At 41.9% G+C, this 24,078-nt stretch overlaps 1 protein-coding gene across 1 annotated transcript in view; it reads right to left on the bottom strand.

Moving 5' to 3' along the window:
* Nucleotides 1–908: 908 nt before the first annotated feature.
* The window catches only part of ATP7A (ATPase copper transporting alpha), an 80,866-nt gene continuing 57,696 nt past the window's right edge, over nt 909–24,078 (bottom strand). Inside the window, exons 15-23 of the mRNA XM_075835710.1 lie at nt 21,945–22,139; nt 17,472–17,654; nt 13,874–14,084; nt 9,438–9,584; nt 9,204–9,346; nt 6,505–6,708; nt 5,084–5,201; nt 2,135–2,237; nt 909–1,496 (exon numbers count right to left, since the gene is read on the bottom strand). Of these exons, the coding sequence (XP_075691825.1) occupies nt 1,220–1,496; nt 2,135–2,237; nt 5,084–5,201; nt 6,505–6,708; nt 9,204–9,346; nt 9,438–9,584; nt 13,874–14,084; nt 17,472–17,654; nt 21,945–22,139 (1,581 nt within the window). The 3' untranslated portion in view covers nt 909–1,219. The remainder of the gene's footprint in view (nt 1,497–2,134; nt 2,238–5,083; nt 5,202–6,504; nt 6,709–9,203; nt 9,347–9,437; nt 9,585–13,873; nt 14,085–17,471; nt 17,655–21,944; nt 22,140–24,078) is intronic.

Genomic DNA, 24,078 nt, shown 5'->3' on the forward strand with positions numbered 1-24,078 from the left:
GCGTCAAATTTTCATAAGCTGAAGTTAGAGGTGGGAAAAAAATGTTTGTGGTCGATGTCTCCCACTTATACAAGCACGCTACTTCCTCTGTGCACTGGGCATTGAGTGTCATCACAGACACTGGGCATCATAGCATCTAATCAAATCTCTTATTATATTTTCTCATTAGTGCAAGAAAAAATAAATAAAAGGCAGGATATTATTGATTGTTAGGAGTGTCATAATTGTAACATTGATCTTCTGGAGCACGGAGGGAAATGACATGTACTGTCAACCTCTGGTAATGAGACACAGAAATAAGAAAAAAAATATCACCTTTTTACAAAATATTAGGAGGTTTACATATTGAAGATCTGGGAGTTTTCCTCTAAATGAGGTATAAATATTGGGGGCTACAGGAATGACATTATATGAAAAAATGATACATATATGGAAGCACACAACATATTGGCCTAGATCATACACACTTGCAATAAATTAAATCAAAATAATCTTCCTTGACATGAACGGTTTATTTGACCCTTGCTGCTTTAGAACAGGTTTGTGGCTCCTAGGATCTGATTACGGTTTTGGCAGAAAAATCTCGACATTTTAGACGATCTACTGTGTGGGAGTAAAAATGAAGCTTTACCCACCAATCGTGATTTCAAAGTGCAGAAGTACAATGACATAGATGTGTATGATGAACACGGAGTTACCATTGCTGCCAAAACACAGTTCTCCTTCCATGCAGGGGAGGGGGGCATTTAATAAAACAAAAGTCTCCACTGCTTTCACATAATGTCAACACTGATTGTGAATGTAGACTTTCCATTACGGTTTGGTAGATAGATAAAAACTATCCCAGTGACCTAATATATCTGCCATTGCATATATGTAAATAAATATATATTTTTTTCAATAGGGAAAGCGTGAGAGGACTGTCCATTAACAACCATCACAAAAAAAAAGACATTATTCTCAAGTGTCCTGGTCAATCTAAGAAAATAGTCTCAATGCAATAAGGCACATATGATTGCAAGTCAATGGCTGTAACAACCTCGTGTCACAAGGCGTTACTGTCCGCTACAAAAGGCTCATTGGTACGTCATCATTGTCACAAGTATCCCTGGCCCACTCGGTCCATTCACACTGGCTCTTAGGTATATTCTTCCATTTATCTGTATTTAGCAGATAGAATGGACAGTCAGTAGACGCTAGAATATTTTGGTGCTTCTGATCACAGGAAGGTGTCTTCTTCACCTCTTGGGTCTTCTAGAAGTAGTGTATGTTTGTCAGGATCATTTAATGGGACACTCTGCTGAGAATGTTTATCCGACAGAAAGGAGTTGAGGGAAGCGCGGCTGTAGTTCACAAAACGATCCAACATGCTGAGCTTCGGGGAACTTCTCCGGTTTTCTGAAATACCGATGTGAACACTGATTTCTGATGGGGACCTTTGTCTCAGCTGACCTCGAGCCCGCAGTTCCAGTTTCTCACGACTTGGCTTACGGTAACTGCAGAAATAAGAATAAACTTGTAGGTTATATAAATAACTTGGTTTTGTGAGAAGCACATAGCATGCCCTGTGCCTACAACTATTACCAATGATGTTTTAAACAAGGAGTCCACATACCAGGTCCACAAGATTTACTCGTCTCCGGTGTATATGATGCAGGTTTAGTCATCAGGAGTTATTAAGGGGTTGACCGAGAGATCAAGAAATTAAACTAGCTGCAGGAAACGTTATAGAAAAAACCTCAAAACAATGCTCACCTATGAAATCCCTCGCTGCTGCAGCGCCAATTGCTCAGGTGGTCCCTGTCTGTCTTTGTGCATATTCCTGGAGCAACGTAACAGATGGGGCCAGTGATTGGCGGCAACGGTCAAGTGCCGGTATGGCACGCAATCGCTCCAGAAGCGTAAACAGAGACTGGTGGGAAGCTTCGGCGCTGCAGCGGCGGGGGATTTAGGAGGGGAGTATTGCGGTTTGTTTTTTTTGTTGTAAAACATTTCCTGCAGCTAGTTTCATTTCTTGAACTCTCAAGACAACTCTTTTAAAAGGACGGCGCATGAAGAAAATAAAAGAATATCGACAACAAAATGTTTTATTACAAAAATGACTGTAGCAATAGGCAGATAAAACACCACTTACAGTTTAAGCAGCAAAGAGGAGAAAACAACGGAGACTGAGGAGGCGGCCATAGCTGCAGATCCCATCCAGGGCTGCAAAATTAAACCAACGGGCATGAACACACCTACAAAGAGAGTGAACATAAATGGCCGTGCTGTTATTACAATTAACGTGTAAAAGTACATTTGGCTGCTTGCAGCATGTATTTTCTCCCACAACCAATGTTACTTTTATCGATTATATAGCACAAAACACAATACATTTTTCAAATGGAATGATTTAAAAATAAAATACATAACTTGTGTGTCCAAATATTGCTATTACATACTTGTCATGGCGCCTCCTGGTGTTCTTTTGACACCTTCTCAGGACGTCCACCTAATGTGTTCAGTGTCGGTGAGACGCCGCTTCTGCAGAATAGTAGGAATCACTCTGCCACCGGACCGCACCGAAGATCAGGGAATTAGGACTGAGCTACTGCACATGTGGGACCACTGGACACATTAGGTATATGTTCTTAGAGGGAATCAAAAGAGCACCAGGGGGTGTCATAACAAGTATACGACAACAGGAGAATTGTTTATAAATGATCCCAATTGAGAAATTGTTATGTTTTGCATGCTCTAACAAAGAAAGTCATATTTAACCCCTTCACAACTGCCATTCGACTATAGACGTTCCAACTGCCGATGCCCCATGCAGTTGTCACGTATATAAACGTTGGCAGCCTGGGACGGGGGTTTAATCCAGTGCTGCTTCATTCAGTGCGAGCATGTCTGTCGGGACTTTGAGAGCCCCGGATAGAACCCCCCCCCCCACTGTAGATAGCAGCACACACAACCCCCTGTAGGTAGCGCCACCTAAGCTCCCTCTAGGAGCAAAATCCCCGGCCAGCGCTCTGTAGATAGTGCCACCCCTTTGCATATAGCACCGCCCCACACACACCCACTGTAGATAGCGCCACCTAAACTCCCCCTAGGAGCGGAATCCCAGGTGTCAGATCGCCCTGGCCGAGGATTCCGCTTCTCGACAGAGCCCCTGACATCACTGTCCAATTTGACAGGAACATCGGGGGCTCTCCATAGGAGCGGAATCCCCGCCCAACACTCTGGCCGGAGATTCCGGTACTGGAGAAGCCCCTGGTGTCATTATCCCTATACGTACAGTGACGTCAGGGGCTACACCTGGAGCGGAATTCCAAGGCCAGAGCGCTGGCGACACTCTGGCATGGGATTAAGTTTTTAAAGTTAGCCCCTGAAGTCACTGTCTGAGATACAGTGGTGCTATCGACAGGAAGGGGGTGCCAATTACGGTGGGGGGGGGGTACTGCTGGTGCTAACTGCAGGGTGAGTGGCGCTATCTGCAGGGGGGAGCGCTGTCTACAGAGGGGAATGTGTAATCCACAGGTGGGTGGCACTATCTGCAGGGAGAAGACGAATTGTTACAGAGCTGTACAGTATATATATATATATATATATATATATATATATATTTTACACACACATATAATATAGATAAATATATATAAAAAATTACAAAAAAGTGTTTTCTTCACATTTTTAGTGATTTGTCTGCTCATAATAAAAATTAAAACCATGGAATTAAACTAATCTAGAAAATGAAAGGCTCATAAGTCTTGTAAAAGACCCAATGTAAAAATAGTTGTGATATTCAGAGCGGTTGCAAAGATATTGTTTAAAAAAGGGCCTTTCAGAAAAGGAAAATTTGACCTGGAGACAGGTGCATCATTAACCCTTGATCATAAAAGAGTTAGTCATGGGACAACCTTTTTAAATAGACATAAAAATTCTGGAGCATCTTTGAACTCGGTGTTGTGCCATTCCTCTGTTATTTTTCTTGGAAATATATGAACAAATTGACATATGGGTGTTACCATTCTGATTTTCAATGGGGTATGACCCTACGCAGTCTGACATTGTCTAATCAAAGGAGACAAGGGGAATGCTAACACATAGATGTCAATTTATTCATACATTTCCAGGAGGAATAACAGAGAAATAGGGCAACAGAGTTCTAAGAAAAGATGCTTCATAATTGTTATTTCATGGGGAATTTAAATATTTACAAACAAAGACTTGTCAGGAGAGATGACATCTTTAAAGGTTTGTAAAAAAATAAAATAAATAAAAATTTAAAAAAAAAAAAAAAAATCAGGGAAAATTTGTATTCGCAGAAATAAAGAACAGTAAAGTTTTGTTTTAGAATTTGTTCGGGACTCTGAAAAGGGTTAGGCCATGAATGTAATATGTATAATTGGAAACAGTCATTTACTACTGTATGTGACAGCGGTTTATACTTGTGCGGAGTAATTCAATAAAAAGTTGTTTGATTTAAGAATTTATTCGGGACAGTAGAGAAGTGCTATAATGGAAAGGTTTGCACCTCTTATGTTTTATACCCAATACTAGTTTTGGCTTAAAAATATAGATGCAAAATACTGACCAAAATACTGCCGTGTGAAAGTGGTCTTAATGGCTATGTAAACCTTTAAAGCCTTTTTAATTTTTTTTTACTAAAACCGTGTACTTTAGTGTTTTGTGCAACTTTGTAATTTGTTATCGATCACATCTAAGTTATGAACTTAGATGTGATCGATAACAGCTGACTTGCAGGACTCGCTGTCATTGAAGTCGTCAGTTCCGCTGACCTGACGGATACAGGATTCAGAGCAAGATGCAGCTTCTATGTATCCAGGATACATTGATGCTGCATCTGAAATAGTGGTTATTAAAAATAATTTTTATTAATTACAAAGTTGCACAAATCACTAAAATGCACTGCGTTGGGGGGGGGAAAAAAAAAAAGGCTTCCAAATGGTTTACATAGCCTTTAAGTAGTTGGTTGCTTCCAGCTAATCAAACTACTCTTGGCTTGTAAGACATAATGGAATTTCGAGTCTGCTTCTAGAAAATAACATTTCTGGAGTATCTGTAGATTGACATTTCATACCTGCGGCTATAGGGATACCGATGAGATTGTAAATCAGGGCAAAAACAAAATTTATTCTGATCCTTTTCACAGTCTTGCGTGATAAGTCAATGCTGGCGACAACATCCAGAAGATTGTTCTGCATGAGAAAGAGAAATTATATATATATATATATATATATAAATTATATTAGACTGTGATGGGGAAGGGGGGAGGGTTGGCGCACAGCTGCGGTCGCTACACTACAATTGTGGGGCACAGCCAGCAGATTTATTAAGAAGCTTGCACCTCTTAATAAATCTGTTGCAACTTACTTCAGCAGAGCAGCAGAAACAACAGTCCTAGTAAATCTGCCCCTATGGAGGACAGTTATGAGAAGTGTCTAAAGGAAAAACGGTCTGTTGCCCATAGCAACCAACTGTAACACAGTTTTTCCTTTCTAAGTACACTATAAAGAAATGAAAGCTGAGCTGTGATTGGTTGCGGTGGGCAGAAAATACAGTTTTTCTGTTAGAAACTTTTCATACATCTCTACCTATAGGCCTCATTTATCAAAACGGTCTAACAGAAAAACTGGCCTCAATGCCCATAGCAACCAGTCACAGTGCAGCTTTCATTTGACCAGAGCAGTTTAAGAAATTAAAGCGGAGCTGTGATTGGTTGCTATGGGAAACAAGGCCAGTTTTATGAACAGAGATAAAATACCTAAAAAGTCTATAGGTGTAATCATTAACCCATTATTATGCGTGTAGCATGAAAATCAGATGGTGGATCTCTTTTTGTTTGTTCATCAAATGAAAAATCTAGCATCGTAAAATATCTTTGTTAAGGCCTGTTCACATCAGCGTTGGCTTTTCGTAACAGGTTTCCGTTGGCGGTTTCCGTCGGGTGAACCCCGCAATGGAAAGTCAAACTGAAACCACAGCTTCTGTTTCCGTCACCATTGATATCAATGGTGACGGAAACATTGCTTATGGTTTCCATTCGTCGTCATTCTGGCAGGTTTCAGTTTTTCCGACGGAATCAATAGCGCAGTCGACTGCTGGAATGGAGACAAACGGAAACCATTAGCAATGTTTCTGTCACCATTGATATCAATGGTGACAGAAACGGAAGCTGTGGTTTCAGTTTGACTTTCCGTTGCGGGGTTCACCCAACGGAAACCTCAGACGGAACCCCGGAACGGAAAGCCAACGCTGATGTGAACAGGCCCTAACTTACTTTACTGTTTTTACAATGTTTTCCGTTTGTTTTACATATATAAAAGGAATGAAATTAATTTAACAAAAAAATATTTTGCTAAGTGGAAACCGCCAAGAAGTAGGCCATCTGGTACTGACGTATCTACCCCTGCATTTACACTGTATTTGCAGGATAGTAGTCCCCTGTAAAAAGATGTGTAATTAGTAGTTATAAGTGAATATGTAAAGATTCAGGCTTACCTGTATCAGTACCACGTCTGCAGCTTCAATGGCTACATCAGTGCCAGTCCCTATGGCAATTCCCACATCGGCCATAGCCAGAGCAGGAGAGTCATTTATTCCATCTCCTACCATTGCCACTCGTGTACCTTGGTCCTGCAGCTGCTTTACCTTAGCTACTTTATGAGACGGGAGAACCTCAGCAAACACTTTGGTTATACCAACCTTAGGGAGAAAGGAAAAAAAAAATAGGATAAAAATGTTAAAATAATTGTAATTTATTTGAATAAATCTTAATATACGTAAATAGTAGACAACAAATTGTTACTACAAGTCCTGCAAAGAATAAGTGAAACACAGTGGTGTCACAGTCACCAGCCACATAGCTCAGCACTGGCCAGGAAAGGACTTCATAGACACGCTCCACCTACTGTAAATTTAGTTTTGGAAAAATAGTACGTAAGGCCTCATGCACACGACCGTAAAAACTCCCGTTATTACGGGTCGTAATTACGACCCGTAATAACGGGCTCATAGACTTCTATTGGCGACGGGTGCCTTCCCGTTTTCTCACGGGAAGGTGCCCGTGCCGTTGAAAAAGATAGAACATGTCCTATTTCAGGCCGTAATAACGGCACGGACAGTCCATAGAAGTCTATGGAGCTCTCGTAATGACGGGTGGCTACATGTGTGCACCCGTCATTACGGCAGCGTTGCTAAGAGACGTCAGTAAATAGTCACTGTCCAGGGAGCTGAAAGAGTTAACTGATCGGCAGTAACTCTTTCAGCACCCTGGACAGTGACTACCGATCAGTATAAACCTGTAAAAAATGAAAGACGTTCATACTTACCGAGAACTTCCTGCTTCCTCCAGTCCGGTCTCCCGCCCGTTGCCTTGGTGACGCGTCCCTCTCGACATCCGGCCCGACGTCCTGGATGACGTTTCAGGCCATGTGACCGCTGCAGCCAATCACAGGCCAATCACATGCTGCAGCGGTCACATGGACTGCCGCGTCATCCAGGGATGTCGGGCTGGATGTGAAGAGAGGGACGCGTCACCAAGACAACGGCCGGGTAAGTATGAATTTCTTTAACTTTTATTACAGAAAGGGCTGTCCCTTCTCTCTATCCTGCACTGATAGATAGAAGGGGCTGCCGATTAGTGCAGTGCTATTTTGGCGCCAAAAACGTGCCCGTAAATACGGGTCGAATACGTGTGACACAGGACCCGTATTTACGCCAGTATTTACGGGTGGGAAAAAATACGGTCGTGTGCATGAGGCCTAAGACATACAGAAAAGAAGTGTGCATTCAGTAATGCTGTGCCTCTTCACGGTCATCAAACTTGTGCCACTACAGCTTTGATCTGAAGATTTTAGTGACCGAGAAAATACTATTCTCCATCTCAGCTAACATCATTCCCATCTTTTAAAGATAAATTTAGGTGGAGAAACACTTAGAGCAGTAAAAAATACTTACCATAAACTACATACATAAACCCCAGGCTAAAGACCCATCTCCAGTAATTTAGTGCATATAACTTGTAATAGTATATCTTCGATCAAAGGCATCCAGACAGACCCCTTTTGAACTCTTAAATTCACCACGACAACTTACTCTTGCAGAGAGTTCAACAGGCTCACTGCTCTTACAGTAAAGAATCCCCTTCTATAATTATGCAGAAACCTTGTTTCCTCTAGACGTAGAGGATGCCCCTTTGTTATCGTTACAGTCCTCAGTATAAACAGATCAGCAGAGAGATCTCTGTATTGACCTTTGACATATTTATACATAGTTATTAGGTGACGCCTCAGCCGTTTTTTTTCTAAACTAATTAACCCCAATTTTGATCATCTTTCTAGGTACTGCAGTCCACCCATTCCATTTATTACTTTGGTTGTCCACCTTTAACTCCAGCTCAAGCTCAGTTATGTCTTTCTAAAACACTAGAGCCCCAAAATATTCCATGTGTGGTCTGACTATTGATTTGCAAAGTGGCAGAACAATGTTGTAATCATGTGAATCTATGCCCCTTTCAATAGTTTTATTTAAAGTCCTATTACACGGCTTGATATGGGCCGTGAAAACGAGCGCCAATCAACGAGGCAGCTTCTTTGCCCCTTTTATAAGGAGCTATGTTTCGGGACCAGCACTCGTCACTACGATCGTTCGTCCCCATTCATTTCCATCATGTCAGCAGCACATCTCCATCTTTACACAGGAAAATGTGCTGCCAACAACTAGAATATTTAATGCTGCATAAACGCTTGTTTGTTCATCGGTTGATCGTTGTCCTGTTTACACAGGACAATGATTGGGACCGAACGTTCATATGAACGCTCCTTTGCCCAATCATTGTCCTGTGTAAAATGGCCTTTACCTCGGTGGCAGCTACTTGACACGTGTTGCTACAGTTCAGTTTACTATCCACTAATATCCCCAAGTCCATTTCTACGTCACGCTTACCCAGTGTTTTCCCATTCAGTATGTAATGTTGAGAGGTATTACCCCTTTCCAAGGGCTGAATATGGATTTTGCGCTATTGCCTAAAATGTAGCTTTACTAAAGATTCTGGATCTTCTACATAATGGTACTCACAATTATAAAAGTGTAGAAAACGCTTCATGCAGAAGTACAGCCCATTATACAGTAGATTTCATACGGAGACGCGATTTATCATGTTTTCCAATTTACTAAATTAACGGATTGATTTAAATTACCTGTGAGGCAATGGTTTCTGCAGTTTTGCTGTTGTCTCCAGTCATTAGTATTACATCCAGCCCCATTGAACGCAATGTATAAACTGCTAATGCTGCTTCAGGCTTCACAGTGTCAGCTATAGCTATTAATCCAGAAAGTACACCTGAAAGAAAGCACAATGTGAATGAATGTCTGACACTACAACAATGAAACCTTTATTTATGTGTTTAGACATCGTAGGTCATATTGCTTACCATCAACAGCAACCAGGACAGCTGTACGACCTTTTTTCTCATGTTCAGTCATTAGAGCATCAGTCTCGTTTTTCATGCTAAGGAAATTGCGATTCATCCACTCCCGGTTCCCAATAAGCACAGAATATGTCGGAGGTGAAGAGGAAGCTGCACAATGCAAGTTACATAGCAAATAAAATTATTTCATCATTACCTGTCAATGCACCAACAAATCACGTGGCACTGGGACTCATCATCCAATTTCCCGATAGCAGATATATATGTAACAAACTATAATGCCTATCTAGCAAATATCCTAAATACGTACAGACGTCTCTGCTCAGAAAACAGTGACAATTCCACATTACTACTCTTTTCTAGATATGTAGATCTAAACGTCTACTGGAGATGTACAATAATGCTCAATAAGGCTATGTTCACACAGAGTATTTTGGGGGAGGAATATCTGCCTCAAAATTCCGTTTGGAACTTTGAGGCAGATATTCCTCTCCCTGCACGCCGATTTTCGCGCAGTTTTTCGCCCGCGGCCATTGAGCGCCGCAGGCATAAAACAGCGCGAAAAATGCTTTCTCTGCCTCCCATTGAAGTCAATGGGAGGTCAGAGGCGGAAGCGCCCGAAGATAGGGCATGTCGCTTCTTTTTCCCGCTAGGCACTTTTACTGCTCGCGGGAAAAAGACGCCGACGCCTCCCATTGAAATCAATGGGAGGCGTTCTCGGGCCGTTTTTGGCGAGTTTTGCAACGCGGTTTCCGCGTCAAAAAACTTGGCAAAATACTCCATGTGAACATAGCCTTAAAGGCCCTAGAAAAGAAACTAGTTCCATCATTATGAAAATACTGTATACAGGAGGTAGAAATATTAACATTTCAAAACAATTTACAATACTATACCAATAGTAAAGACCAAACCTAAAACGAATATTATATTACCAAAATGTAAATAAACATGTCTGCACAGAGCGGAGGCTCATTTACTAAATGCCAGAATTATGGCACAAATTGGCGTGCACCGAATTTATTATGTGTTTTGCACTTTCCTTGACGGTTTTAAAAAGGGACTAGAATAAAGGGTGATACTAAAGGAAAAAGTCATAAAATGCATCTGATTTATTAAGGGTGGGTGTAAAATATGGCAGCAATTGGATTTGGTGCCGTTTCTGCCTGTATAGTCTACGGTCTAAATTCATTACCGTATTAATGAATCTGCCCTATTGTGGTTTTTAGTCCTGGCCAAAAGTTTTGAGACTAAAACAAATTTTGATTTTCACAGTGTTCGCTGCTTCAGTTTTTATAGTGGAAATTTGCATGAAAGTAGTTTTTTCCACGAGGGACATTTATGTCATATCCACAGGATATGTCATAAAATGTCAGATAGATGCGTGTCCCACCTCTGTGACCCGAACCGATCTCTAGAACGGGGCCCCTAAACCCTGTTCTAGCTTTGTTTGCCATCACTGACTCACGGCCACTTCCTGACTTTATGGTCGGGAGTTACGAAAACACCGTAGCTCGCTGAGCTACGCTGTTTCCGTAACTCCCATAGTAGTGAATTGCAGTTATGGAAGCAGCGTAGCATGGGAGCTATGCGGTTTCTGAAACTACCATTCATTTCTATGGGGCTTACGAAAACAGCGTAGCTCAGCGAGATACGCTGTTTTCACCTTCATGGTCGGAAATCAGCCGACACACAAAAGTAGAACGGGGTTTAGGGGCCCCGTTCTAGAGATAGGTGCGGGTCTCAGAGGTGGGATCAGCATCTATCTGACATTTATGACATATCCTGTGGATATGTCATAAATGTCCCTCGTGGGAAAACTCCTTAGTTATGAAGAGTGATCGGATGAATTTGAAAAAAAAATGGCAAAGTCATTATTTGTGATGAAAATGAACAATAACATAAAAATCCATTGCATTTCAGCCCTGCCACAAAATGACCTGCTAACATCATTTTAGTGATCTTCTCATTAGCTCAGGAGAAAAAGTGTTAAAGAGGACAAGGCAGCTGATATCATTCTGTCATGCTGATTGAATTATAAGAGCAAATTGGTTGCATTAAAAGGGGGATGGTGCTTGAAATTATTGTCTTCTTCTGTTAACTATGGTTACCCCTCCAAGGAAAGACGTGCAGTCATTAGAGTATCAGTCTCGTTTTTCATGCTAAGGAAATTGTGATTCATCCACTATCGGTTCCTAATAAGCACAAAAGTATGGTATCTAAACATCCTCCAAGAGCAATTTTCTCCCAACGATCCAGGAGCAATTTGGTGATGAACACTGCTTTTCCAGTATGATGAAGCACCATGTCACAAGGCAAAAGTGATAACTAAGTGGTTGGGTGAACAAAACCTTGAAATTTTGGGTCCATGGCCAGGAAGCTCCCCAGATCTCAATCCCATTGAGAACCTGTGGTCAATCCTCAAAAACGGGTGGACAAACAAAAACACAAAAATTGTGATAAACTCCAAGCACTGATTAGGCAAGAATGGGTTGCCATCAGTCAGGTTTTGGCAGAGAATCTGATATCCATCATACCAGGGGAAATTGCTGAAGTCTTGATAAAGAAGGGTCAACACTGTAAATATTTAGTCTTTGCATAAACTTGATGTATTTGTCAATAAAAGTTTAAAAATTGTATGAAATGCTTATAATTGTACTTCACTATACCATAGAAACATCTGACTAAGTCCCCATGCACACGACCGTGCCCGCAATCACGGCCCGCGATTGCGGGCACGGCCGGCCGCTGACTGACCGTCGCATTTTCGGGCCGTGCTCCCATACAAAGTATGGGAGCACGGCCCGCAAAATGCGAAAGAACGGACATGTTCCATAATTCCCGGAACATTTCCACGGCACTGACACCCTTCCGTAGTGCTACGGAAAGGTGTCAGTGTTCAATGAAAGTGAATGGCTCCGTTTTTGCGGACCGCAGTTGCGGTCCGCAAAAACGGAGGTTTTTTGCTGTCGTGTGCATGGGGCCTTACAGATCTAAAAACACGGAGCAGCAAACTTTCTGAAAACCAGAATTTGTGTCAGTCTCAAAACATTTGGACAGGACTGTACTGTGCTAATGCACGTTTATGACATCCATCCTGTCAATTGCTGAATTTTAACCTGTTAACCATATGCCATAAACGTACAAGGGATGGTCCTAAACCTTAAACTCATGCCATTGTAAATGTACTGGGTCTTTTAATGATCTCTTGGGGAACATATTATACAAATTACTAAAAAAAAACAAATAAAAACAAAAACACACACACACACACACAAACACATTGCCACAATCAACCCAAATGTACACATAGCTGAACCAATCACCCCCAAATGAAACTATCATATGTATATCCAACTTAAGCTAAATAGGGATCCCATTTGTACACTTTTGGTGTGAATTTGCACATTTAAAACGGAGAAAAAATAAAATGACAAATTTTATGTTTTTGTACAGTTTACCTCCGATGTAATTAAAAAAGAAAAAAAATATTACTATAAGCAAATTTATCTGGTTAGCCCAACAAATGCAAATGTTAGGCCACTAAACCACAGCAAATTCAAAATTACTTGAACTAGTCTGGTCAAGCGGAAGCATGGTTGCTCAATTGATCCATATTGTACTTCTTGGATATATTATATTTGCATATGCAATTAAATTATTCATTTATGGATGAGCCTGCCATTTGGTGGACATGTCCAGTATTATATCTGCCTTTTGATGACAAATTCAATTTACGTATGTTGATACCTAATGTAGCGCCAAGACAGATTAATACATTGGAGCGAAGATAAGGACATGTGTGTGGTTATGGCACCGATGCCATCTAGTGGCTACTTTTGTACATACAACACTTTGTCCGTGATAGGGGCGCAAGACCGGACATGGACACATGCACGCCTAGTACACATGCACATTGGAACAGAAGCGGTAGGCTGGGTTTGGGAACGCGAGTACCGTTGCAGTGTTTTCACTATTACTGGGCTCCGCCTTATTATCCTGTTCCCTTCTTTCTTCTTAACATTTGTGATTTTAGAGATCAATACAAGCAACACTACAAATTGTGGAAATAAATATTTTTATATAAAAATAGATGGTGCCCATCCCTTTGTAGTTTGCGACTGTTCTATACAAGCTCCTCTTCACTGAAGCCTTAGGACTACAAATACTAGTGATCGGAGATCCCAGCGGTGGGGCCCCCAGGGAAATAATATTTATCTCCTATTCTTTGGATAGGTGATAAAAGTTGTTTGTGTAGGAAATAAAACAACACTTTAAAAGTATTCAAAACAAAATGAATTGGTGCCGAACTGGACAGACTGGGTGCAGTTTCTGGAAAAACAGCAGGCCCTTTTATAGTCCTGAACAACCCTTTTAAAAGGTTCAGTATAATAGTCAACTGCTGGAAAAAAATAAATGAAAAATGTTCAACGTGCCCTTACTTGCATTCTGGGAATCAGCAAAAGAATGAATATCAGAGTCTTCATATCTTCCATCAATTTGTACGAGCAGGGCATTTTTGCTGTTGTTTATGCTTGTGGTTTGGTTGGTGATGTTAAAAAGATGTTCAATCCTACTGACTTTGCAGCTGATCCCACATCCAGGTACTGCTTGAAAATCAGAGCAGGTGCCCAGGATCTCGGTGTTAAGAACCTGTTAAAAGGAACAGAATCACAAAAGGGGTGATGATTATTTTCTTTATGTGAGACTTATAGAGGACCGGTCACGAGTTGAACTGGCTTGAATAGCGCGCGGTCTCCCCGATTCCAGCGCTATTTTTCTTTTCTTCCTGGACCCCCACGTTCCAAAGATATGGCCCACTGTTGTGTTGGCTCCCTCTATGCTATTTTATTTTAGTTAATTAACAGGGTGTGAACTACCCTCACGCAGCCTCGCGCTGATTGGTCAGCATCAGAAGCAGGGAAGCTAGTTCCACCCCGTTGGCTAACTACAGCAAATTAGCATCTAGCATATAGTGAGCCAACACAACAGTGGGCAATATCTCTGGAATAAAAAAATAAAAACCAGCACTGGAATCAGGACAGAGCTATTCAGGTCAGTTAACCCATTCAACTTATATGACCTAGTGACAGGTCCTCTTTATAGTGGCCATAGACATGAGAGAAAAGTAAGCCGAGCTCAACACAGTTGCATATGTCTGCTGTTGACTATTATTGTAATAATTGTACAACTTAAAGGCTTTGTACACCTTTGGAAGTACAGTAATTTTTTATTTTAATAAAGCATTAACTTTCAAAATTGACTTTTTTTTCACTTTTAAGGACACAGCTTCTATATATCCTGTATGCATAGAAGCTGTATCGTTCTTCCTCAGTCAAATCCGTCAGTTCAGCTGAACTGACGACTCAGCTGAGAGTGGGTCCTGCATATCTCTGATACACAGGATCCAGCTAATAATTTCTGAGATGTGATTGATATTAGCTAGAGGCTGTGTGTCAAAGAACTTAATAGAGTGGTAGACTACACTTTCAATACGGTCAAGAAATAGCGTCCAGATATTAAGATGACAAAGATGACAAACATGGGACCACGCCAGGCCTATTAAGCAGTTTATCATTGAGAAATGAGTTTTAATTTACGTATTTTCTCTAAATTGAATTACTCTAAAATCCAATTCAATTGGAATTAACATGTAGTCCCCCAAAAAATACATTTAACATAAATTATGTACGAATACTATGACTTTTGCTGATAAGTCTTCCACGTGTTCCCCTCTGCTCATGTGTTTCCTTTAAAGAGGCTCTGTCACCAGATTCTCAAATCCCTATCTCCTATTGCATGTGATCGGCGCTGCAATGTAGATAACAGTAACGTTTTGTTTTTTTGAAAAACGTTCATTTTTGGCCAAGTTATGAGCTATTTTATATATATGCAAATGAGCTTTGAAATGGACAACTGGGCGTGTTTTTTTTCGTATGTCCAACTGGGTGTGTATTGTGTTTTTAACTGGGCGTGTTTACTTGTTTTACTAACTGGGCGTTGTGGAGAGAAGTGTATGATGCTGACGAATCAGTGACCAATCAGCATCTTACACTCCTCTCCATTCATTTACACAGCACATAGTGTTCTTACTAGAACGATGTGCAGCCACATACACAAGTGTCCTGATAATGAATACACATGACCTCCAGCCTGGACGTCGTGTATTCAGACACTTCTGAATCTTTTCTGTGAGATTTCCAGCAAGGGAAACGAAATCTCGCGAGATTACGAGGTAAACGAGATTTCGTTTCCCTTGCTGGAATCTCACAGAAAAGATTCAGAAGTGTCAGGATTCTGAATACACATGACGTCCAGGCTGGAGGTCATGTGTATTCATTATCAGGACACTTGTGTATGTGGCTGCACATCGTTCTAGTAAGAACACTATGTGCTGTGTAAATGAATGGAGAGGAGTGCATGATGCTGATTGGTCACTGATTCGTCAGCATCATACACTTCTATTCACAACGCCCAGTTAGTAAAACAAGTAAACGCGCCCAGTTAAAAACACAATACACGCCCAGTTGGACATACGAAAAAAAACACGCCCAGTTGTCCATTTCAAAGCTCATTTGCATATATATATATATATATACACCAGTAGAAAAAACGGCAGCACTCTAATTCAGTATATAGGTTCCAGTAATACAGGGTGCCAGCTGATAGTCCCGATCCAAAGACCATACGTATATCCAAAAAGAAAGTTCAGCAGCACTCCAAAGATCCAAGTAAAAAAGTGAAGTTTATTGAGCCAACATGGCAATGCAACGTTTCCGTCCCACCTTGGGACCTTGAGAAAGGTCCCAAGGTGGGACGGAAACGTTGCATTGCCATGTTGGCTCAATAAACTTCACTTTTTTACTTGGATCTTTGGAGTGCTGCTGAACTTTCTTTTTGTATATATATATATATATATATATATATATATATATATATATATATATAAAATAGCTCATAACTTGGCCAAAAATGAACGTTTTTTAAAAAGAAACAAAACGTTACTGTTCTCTACATTGCAGCGCCGATCACATGAAATAGGAGATAGGGATTTGAGAATCTGGTGACAGAGCCTCTTTAAATCTTGTGAGATTACAAATTATCAGGCAGCTCCTAGCCAGCCTATTAAAACTCTGAACGAAAGGACTAGGTCTCTGGCTTTAAAGAGGCTCTGTCACCAGATTTTGCAACCCCTATCTGCTATTGCAGCAGATAGGCGCTGCAATGTAGATTACAGTAACGTTTTTATTTTTAAAAAACGAGCATTTTTGGCCAAGTTATGACCATTTTTGTATTTATGCAAATGAGGCTTGCAAAAGTACAACTGGGCGTGTTGAAAAGTAAAAGTACAACTGGGCGTGTATTATGTGCGTACATCGGGGCGTGTTTACTTCTTTTACTAGCTGGGGTTTCTGACGAGAAGTATCATCCACTTCTCTTCAGAACGCCCAGCTTCTGGCAGATCACGCTGTGACGTCACTTCCCCAGGTCCTGCATCGTGTCAGACGAGCGAGGACACATCGGCACCAGAGGCTACAGTTGATTCTGCAGCAGCATCGGCGTTTGCAGGTAAATCGATGTAGCTACTTACCTGCAAACGCTGATGCTGCTGCAGAATCAACTGTAGCCTCTGGTGCCGATGTGGCCGACACGATGCAGGACCTGTGAGTGACGTCACAGCGTGATCTCTGGAGAACACGGCTGTGTCTGCACTGCCAGAAGCTGGGCGTTCTGAAGAGAAGTGGATGATACTTCTCATCAGAACGCCCAGCTAGTAAAAGTAGTAAACACGCCCCGATGTACGCACATAATACACGCCCAGTTGTACTTTTACTTTTCAACACGCCCAGTTGTACTTTTGCAAGCCTCATTTGCATAAATACAAAACTGGTCATAACTTGGCCAAAAATGCTTGTTTTTTAAAAATAAAAACGTTACTGTAATCTACATTGCAGCGCCTATCTGCTGCAATAGCAGATAGAGGTTGCAAAATCTGGTGACAGAGCCTCTTTAAACACTATTCACACAACAGATTTTCACCTCTTTACAATGCTTTGTGACTGCAGCTCCAAGGGGATGTTCACTGTTGCTCTCTGCAGTTCCCACAATTGCCAGCAGCTTGTTTGTAGGCATCCTGTCACTTTCAACTAAAAGCTTCACTTGCATAACAACAGGAGAACCATGTGTGATCGTCCCGGTCTTATCAAACACAACAGTTCGTACCTGAGGAGAAGGGCATTTTTTATTTCTAACTTTCAAACAACTGCATTAAATTGACAGTAATTTAAAGGCTATATAAACTTTTGAAAGAGATTTATTTTATTTTTTTTAACAAACAGATCAGTGTGATTGGTGCAACTTTATAAATCGTTTTTATAAAAAATGTGTTTTACTTACTTTCTCTATACAGAGCAGGTGTATCTTTCGCTATGACCTGAATCCATCTGTCCCATGGACCTGGCGTGTTCAGGGTCAGCGGTCCTGCGTGTCTCTGACACCTGTAATCCATCGCATCTAAATTCATAATTTGATAGATTACAGCGTTTCGCTGTCACTGAACCCATCAGTCCCGCGGACTGATACAGATGTTCTGTATAGAGAATACAGAACAGCTGTATCTCAAAAAGTAAAATACATTTTTAATAAAAACTATTAATGAAGTTGCAACAATCACACTGACTAACCTGTTTATTTAAAAAAAAAAAAAAACTTTCAAAGGTTTTTATAGCATTTAAGGCAATATTTCTTGCACTACGAAGTATAGTATGTGTAACCATGAGAAAATTGACAGCTCTTACTCCAGGGTGATTTATATAGTGCATCCCATTTCATTTATAATGCAGCAACCACATTTTTTATTAGAAAAAAAAAAAAGGGTGGGAACTTTTGATATCCACCGAGGAGAGGAATTCGCCTTGTTACATGGCGGCAATTACCATCCCCAGTGACACCATCCGAAAATGTCTCACATTGACATAGCTGTTGAGACACTTCAGGTCCAGGATGGGACGAACAGTCCAGTTTTTGTTTTGAGAGGGGACCACAAAGAGATCTTGAAACCTCTCTTCCTGAGGGACTGAAACCATAAAACCTTGGAGTAGAAGAGAGTCCACCATGTGACGGACGACAGAAGGATTGGAGGAGTGATGTGGAGGAACAAACAGAAACAAATGGCCTGGGGTAAGGAAACAAAATTATATTTTGTAGGCCGTAGAGACTACCTTGCAGAACCAGACGAGGAAGCTCAAGTGCGGGTAGACCTTCAGGCAGAGGTGGTCCCATCATAACCTTTTTGTTGAGGGCTGTGGAGGTGGGTGCCAGAAAGAAGCCTAGCTTGCAGTCTCGTTTCCTCTTGAAAACCTTGTGACTGCTTCCACGTGGAGTGTCCTGGAGAAGCGACGAAAGGACTGAAAACGAGGACCAGACTTCTTAGAAGGTCCCAAGTGGCAAGGTCTGTTCTAGGGCACACCAGCAGTTTATCTGGGTCTAAAGAAGTCTCAGAGATACTTTCTGGCATAGGAGAGTTTGTAAACCAAATCCACCAGTTCAACCAGGAAAGCCCTAGACATGATCTCTATGGCGAAGCCAACAGCCCATTTCATAATAGCCTTGCTGACCCAGGTGGATCCAAAAGCAGGTCTAAGAGCTGAACCTTTAGCCTCAAAGGACGACTTGGAAAAAGATTCTAGGCGTCTACCCAAGGGGGTCACAGAAGGAGGCGACGTCAGCTATAGGGAGTGTGGCAGCCTTGGCCAGCCGAGAGTATGGAGGATCCACCACAGGATAGGTGGTCCACTTGGCCAGGAGATCCTCGGGGAATGGTTACATAAGATCTGGGGGTTTTTGTGCGGGTAAACTGCCTGTCTGGATGCTTAAACTCTTTGGAGAGAACCTTGTCAAAGCCAGAGTGAGCAGGAAAGACTATAGGAGAATGCTTTGTCTGAAAGAAAAACCCTCTCGACTAGAGGAAGGCTAGGGATCCTTAATTTGAATAGTTTTCCGGACTGCAGAAATAAGGCTGTCCACCATGGAAGTGTTTCATTCAGCATCTAACTCTGGGTCAGAGCTCTCCATCTAACAAGTTCTTCCCCTGTTGGGAGGAAACATCTGATTGTGTCTCCGTTGGAGGAGACAAGGGTCCTGGTCCTTTTGCAAGGTCTGCCTCAAGAAAAATCCTCCAAATGGGAGAGGGGTTCAGAGGCTGGCCTACTAGGAGAGGGCTGGTCAACCAGATGGCCCAGAATATCCATGCTGGGCTGGGAGACCTTGGTAAGGTCAGTTAGAGCCAAGGACAATGAGCGTGCCCATTCCAAATCAGCGTGTTTAAAACATGTGAACGGTTCGGAGGGAGGCGGGGCCATGGATAGTAAACTCAGGGCAAGGTAAGCATAGCAGAGAGATTGACTGCCGCATTGAAATTTGGTGTTGCAATTCAAACAGGCAAAGTGGGTGGCTACTAATAACGTACATCAGGACGTCTCGCATCTAGGTTGTGACATAGTATACACCAATTACACTGTCTGGCAAGAGAGTAATCTGTATGCGAAACGGTAACTCCCCTGTATGAGGGTGCAATGTGCTACTGTTGCTGAAAGTACAAGCATTTTTAATAGCCAAGGGAAGGATGTAGGATGGAAGAAAGCGCGCCAACACTAGGCTGGTCCTACCAGGAGATTGCGTTGAGGACTTGTGTCAGGATTCCTGGGCCCCAGAATAGGGAGCAGAGGAGAATGACTTCTTCACATGCACCCCCAGCTGAGGAGTGGAGAGAGAAAGAACTGCACGGTTCCAGTTTAGGAAAGACAAAAGAAGTCATGGCCCCCAGAACAGGAAGAGCTAATGGGGAGGAGCAAGGACTGACAGAGCCCAGTACACATCCACTGCTCCCAGGAGTGAGGCGTAAAAATATGGTGGGAGATAGAGTCGTTTCCGTGGTTGAGAAATGGAAAGGCGCTGGGTAGTGGCCGAACAAAGCAGCCGAACAGACTGGGGAGCCTTTGGTGGAGGAGCTGAGCCAGGGAAGACCCAGAACACTAGGAAGGTAAGCAGGTCTGCTATGCCTACAGAGACAATGCAGGGGGCGATCCATCACCAGCTCTCCCTGACAGGCAGGAGCATAGTGCCCTGCAGAGGGTAGCCCCCTCACCACAGTAAATAATCCTAGGATCAGCCAGAAGGGATAACGGTTGGGAGGTTGTTTTTGGAAGGTCTCACTGTTGGAGAAAGAAGTAAAGGATGGGGCTCCTCTTCTCTTCCCTGGAGGACGAGAAAAGCCACTCCTTCAGTGTGTCTCGTCCTGCCATGAGAAAGCGCTGGGAGGAAGGGAAGCAGGCAGGAACACTGGGTGACCCCGAGGCTGGCAGGCGACAGAGGAGCTAGTCTGCTCTGTTCATCTTTGTCTTCGAAGAGGCAAGGGAAAACAGCGTAATGAAATCGATGCTCTTAGTCTTCCTTATAAGGGGACAACAAGGAGACCATGTCCCAACGTAGAAGGAAAAAGAAGACAATAAAAAATACAAAAACAGACAAAACCTGCAAAAGCAGGGTTAGCTCAATATCTGTATAGACTGTGGAGGAGGAGCTAACAATTTTGACTTATTCCTAGTGGCAGCAGCATATACTGATGTTCTTGTGTGTCCCCTAATGAAGTGAGCGAAAAATATGGTTTGTAAAATAAAAGGTCAGTACTGCATTGTGACGTATCAGCCATGTATGAAGACTATGCTGTAGGAGCAAAAGCATGCAATAATATATAGAAAACATTTATGATAGTATGACACAATATAATAAAATAGGTATTTTAAGTAAAAGTAAACAACTGATTTCAGAGTCAACTAGAAACTTGCCCCAATGTTTACAATGCAAAGCAGCTGAATGTAGGCGAGATTACAGTCTGCCTGACAGCTCAACTTTTTTCTGCTGTGCATGACCATGGGCAGATAGGGCAAGCTGTGCATGCTTGGGGACAGTCTCTGAACACAGAGTGCAGCCTTAGGGTATGTTCACACGGCCTATTTTCATCCTTTTTAGGGCCGTAAACGCCCGAAAAAATGCCGAAAAATCGGAAACAGAACGCCTCCAAACATCTGCCCATCGAAAGCAATGGGAAAACGTCATTCTGTTCCAATGGGCCGTTTTTTACGCGGCCGTTTTGAAAAACGGGCACGTAAAAAAACGGCTGCGAAAAAGAAGTGCAGGACACTTCTTGGGACGTTTTTGGAGCTGTTTTTCATTGATTATTGAAAAAAGCTCCAAAAACAGCCGTGAAAATCGCGATTGGCTTAAAAAACGTCTGAAAATCAGGAGCTCAGTTTTTTCCAGACGTTTTTAGTCTAGTGTGTGAACATACCCTTATTGTACAAGGTACTTAAATATATGAAGCCAGGTACAAATTTTAGCTGAGTTACCTGCTAAGAGAAAGGTGCACATATAATGCACTTGTTTATGACGTAAAATAAACTTGCACTAATTATTTTTACATAGGGTGAAATGTTGGGGAATCAAACATCTTACTTTGTGGGCCATTTCCAGGGGTTCACCTCCTTTAATCAGTATGCCATTCTGAGCACCAACTCCTGTACCAACCATAACTGCAGTTGGTGTTGCCAAACCAAGTGAACAAGGACAAGCTATACACAACACTGTGATAGCAGCTTGAAAAGCAAATCGCACGATTACTTCTCCTCTTGAAATACTCTTGTTGTAGCCCTGTGAGAAGAACAATTACCACTTTAGAACAGAACAGAAAGTGGCCTGAGCAAAACAAAAATTAAATATAGCAATAAAATCAACATGCACTAAGAGTGCCTTTTTAATGGCTTGTGTAACACAGACAACCCCGTTAAAGGGAAATAAAATAAAATAAAAAATTAAGTTACATATCTTCTACATTTTTTTTCAGTATTTAAAAAAAAAAATTCTCCACAAGGTGGAAAGTATTAAAAATTAAATAATAATTTGACATGTTTTCCTATGTAAGCCACCAGAGGGAGCACTTCCCATAATTACAACAAGGTGAATCAGGTAAAGCAGCCTGACCTACAGCTGCTGTAAATGTGGGAGGGAGACTCACCCACTCCCTATTTTTGGCTACAAGTCAGGAAAAGTTCTCTTCAAACTGCTATGCAGTGTCCAGCTCCCATTTTGGGAGTGTTTTTGGCAGAAGTTACAGGACACACCAAAAGGCTAAGAATGATGAAAGTCAAGAGGGAAGACCCTGTGGTGAATGACTTTTCAGTTGACAGGTTCACACGGCGTGTATTTGACCCGGTTTTTGACGCATTTTACGCGCCGAAAAACGCAAACTCTTTATTAAGCTTCCAATTTACATTAATGTGAAAGCGCGCCGTTCGTATATACAACACGATTTTTTACGCAAGCGGTTTTTAAAAGCGGCTTGTCAATTCTTTGGCACATAAAGTGTGCCAAATTTTCCTATAGTCTACATAGACTCCGAATTACGCAAAATGCATCGGAAAAACACGTAAAAAACGCCTGTATTTTAAAGGGCGCTTCACAAGAACTGTATTTTACATGTCAGGTTTTTTTTTTTTTGAGCGGCTTGTGAACATGCCCTAAGGGAATTATTTTTCATTGGCCTGTAGTTTCTATTGCGGTGCAGGGAGAAGACAGAAGTCTCTATAGGTGAGAAGATTTTTATTTTTCATATTACTAACTTTATTTTTTTATTTTGCAGGTTCTGCTCGACCGTTTGGACTACGCCATAGATACGTTTGACTACTTATGTGATCTACGTTTTTTCAAAAAAAATAAGATGGTTAACGAGGGTTGTGCGGGGAAGTTTTTATTTGAATTAAAAAAAATACTTTCTTAGGGCGGATTTACACGAGCGTATGCGTGCAAAAGGCACTTAACAGCTCCGTGTGTCATCACTATATGATGCGCGGCTGCGTGATTTTCGCGCAGCCGCCATTATTATGACACTCTGTTTGTATGTTTGTAAACAGAAAAGCACGTGGTGCTTTTCGGTTTTCAATCATACTTCTTACTGCTGTTGCGCGAATCACGCGCGTCCCACGGAAGTGCTTCCGTGTGGTGTGCGTGATTTTCACGCACCCATTGACTTCAAGTCAATGGGTGCGTGATGCACGAACAGCGCACAAATATAGGACATGTCGTGCGTTTCACGCAGCGGACTCACGCTGCGTGCAAATGACAGACTGTCTGCACGGCCCCATAGACTAACATAGGTCCGTGCGACGCGTGTGAAAATCACGCGCGTTGCCACGGACATATTACACGTTCGTGTAAATCTGCCCTTAGGGTGTTTTCAGACCTTGCAGTTTTTCTGCATTTTTGCCACACAGCATAAAACCGCATCGAAAAAATTGTGACAAAAACGCATGCGCTATTCGATGTGGTTTTCGGCCGCGCGGGAAAGATGTGGTAAAACTGCACTGTGTGAATACACCCTTAGGCCCTGTTCACACAGAGTTTTTTGCAGGCAGAAAAAAAAAAATGTGCCTCAAAATTCCTTCAGAAATTGAAGCTGATTTTAAACTGCCTGAACTTTTTTTTTTCCGCAGTTTTCATCCGCGGCCATTGAAGCTAATGCAAGTACCATGGGCAAAAACGCCAATAAAAACGCCTCAGAAAAGATGTCAATGGTAGGTCAGAGGCGGAAGCC

This window comes from Rhinoderma darwinii, chromosome 8 (genome assembly GCF_050947455.1).
Source record: "Rhinoderma darwinii isolate aRhiDar2 chromosome 8, aRhiDar2.hap1, whole genome shotgun sequence".
NCBI lineage: Eukaryota > Metazoa > Chordata > Amphibia > Anura > Rhinodermatidae > Rhinoderma > Rhinoderma darwinii.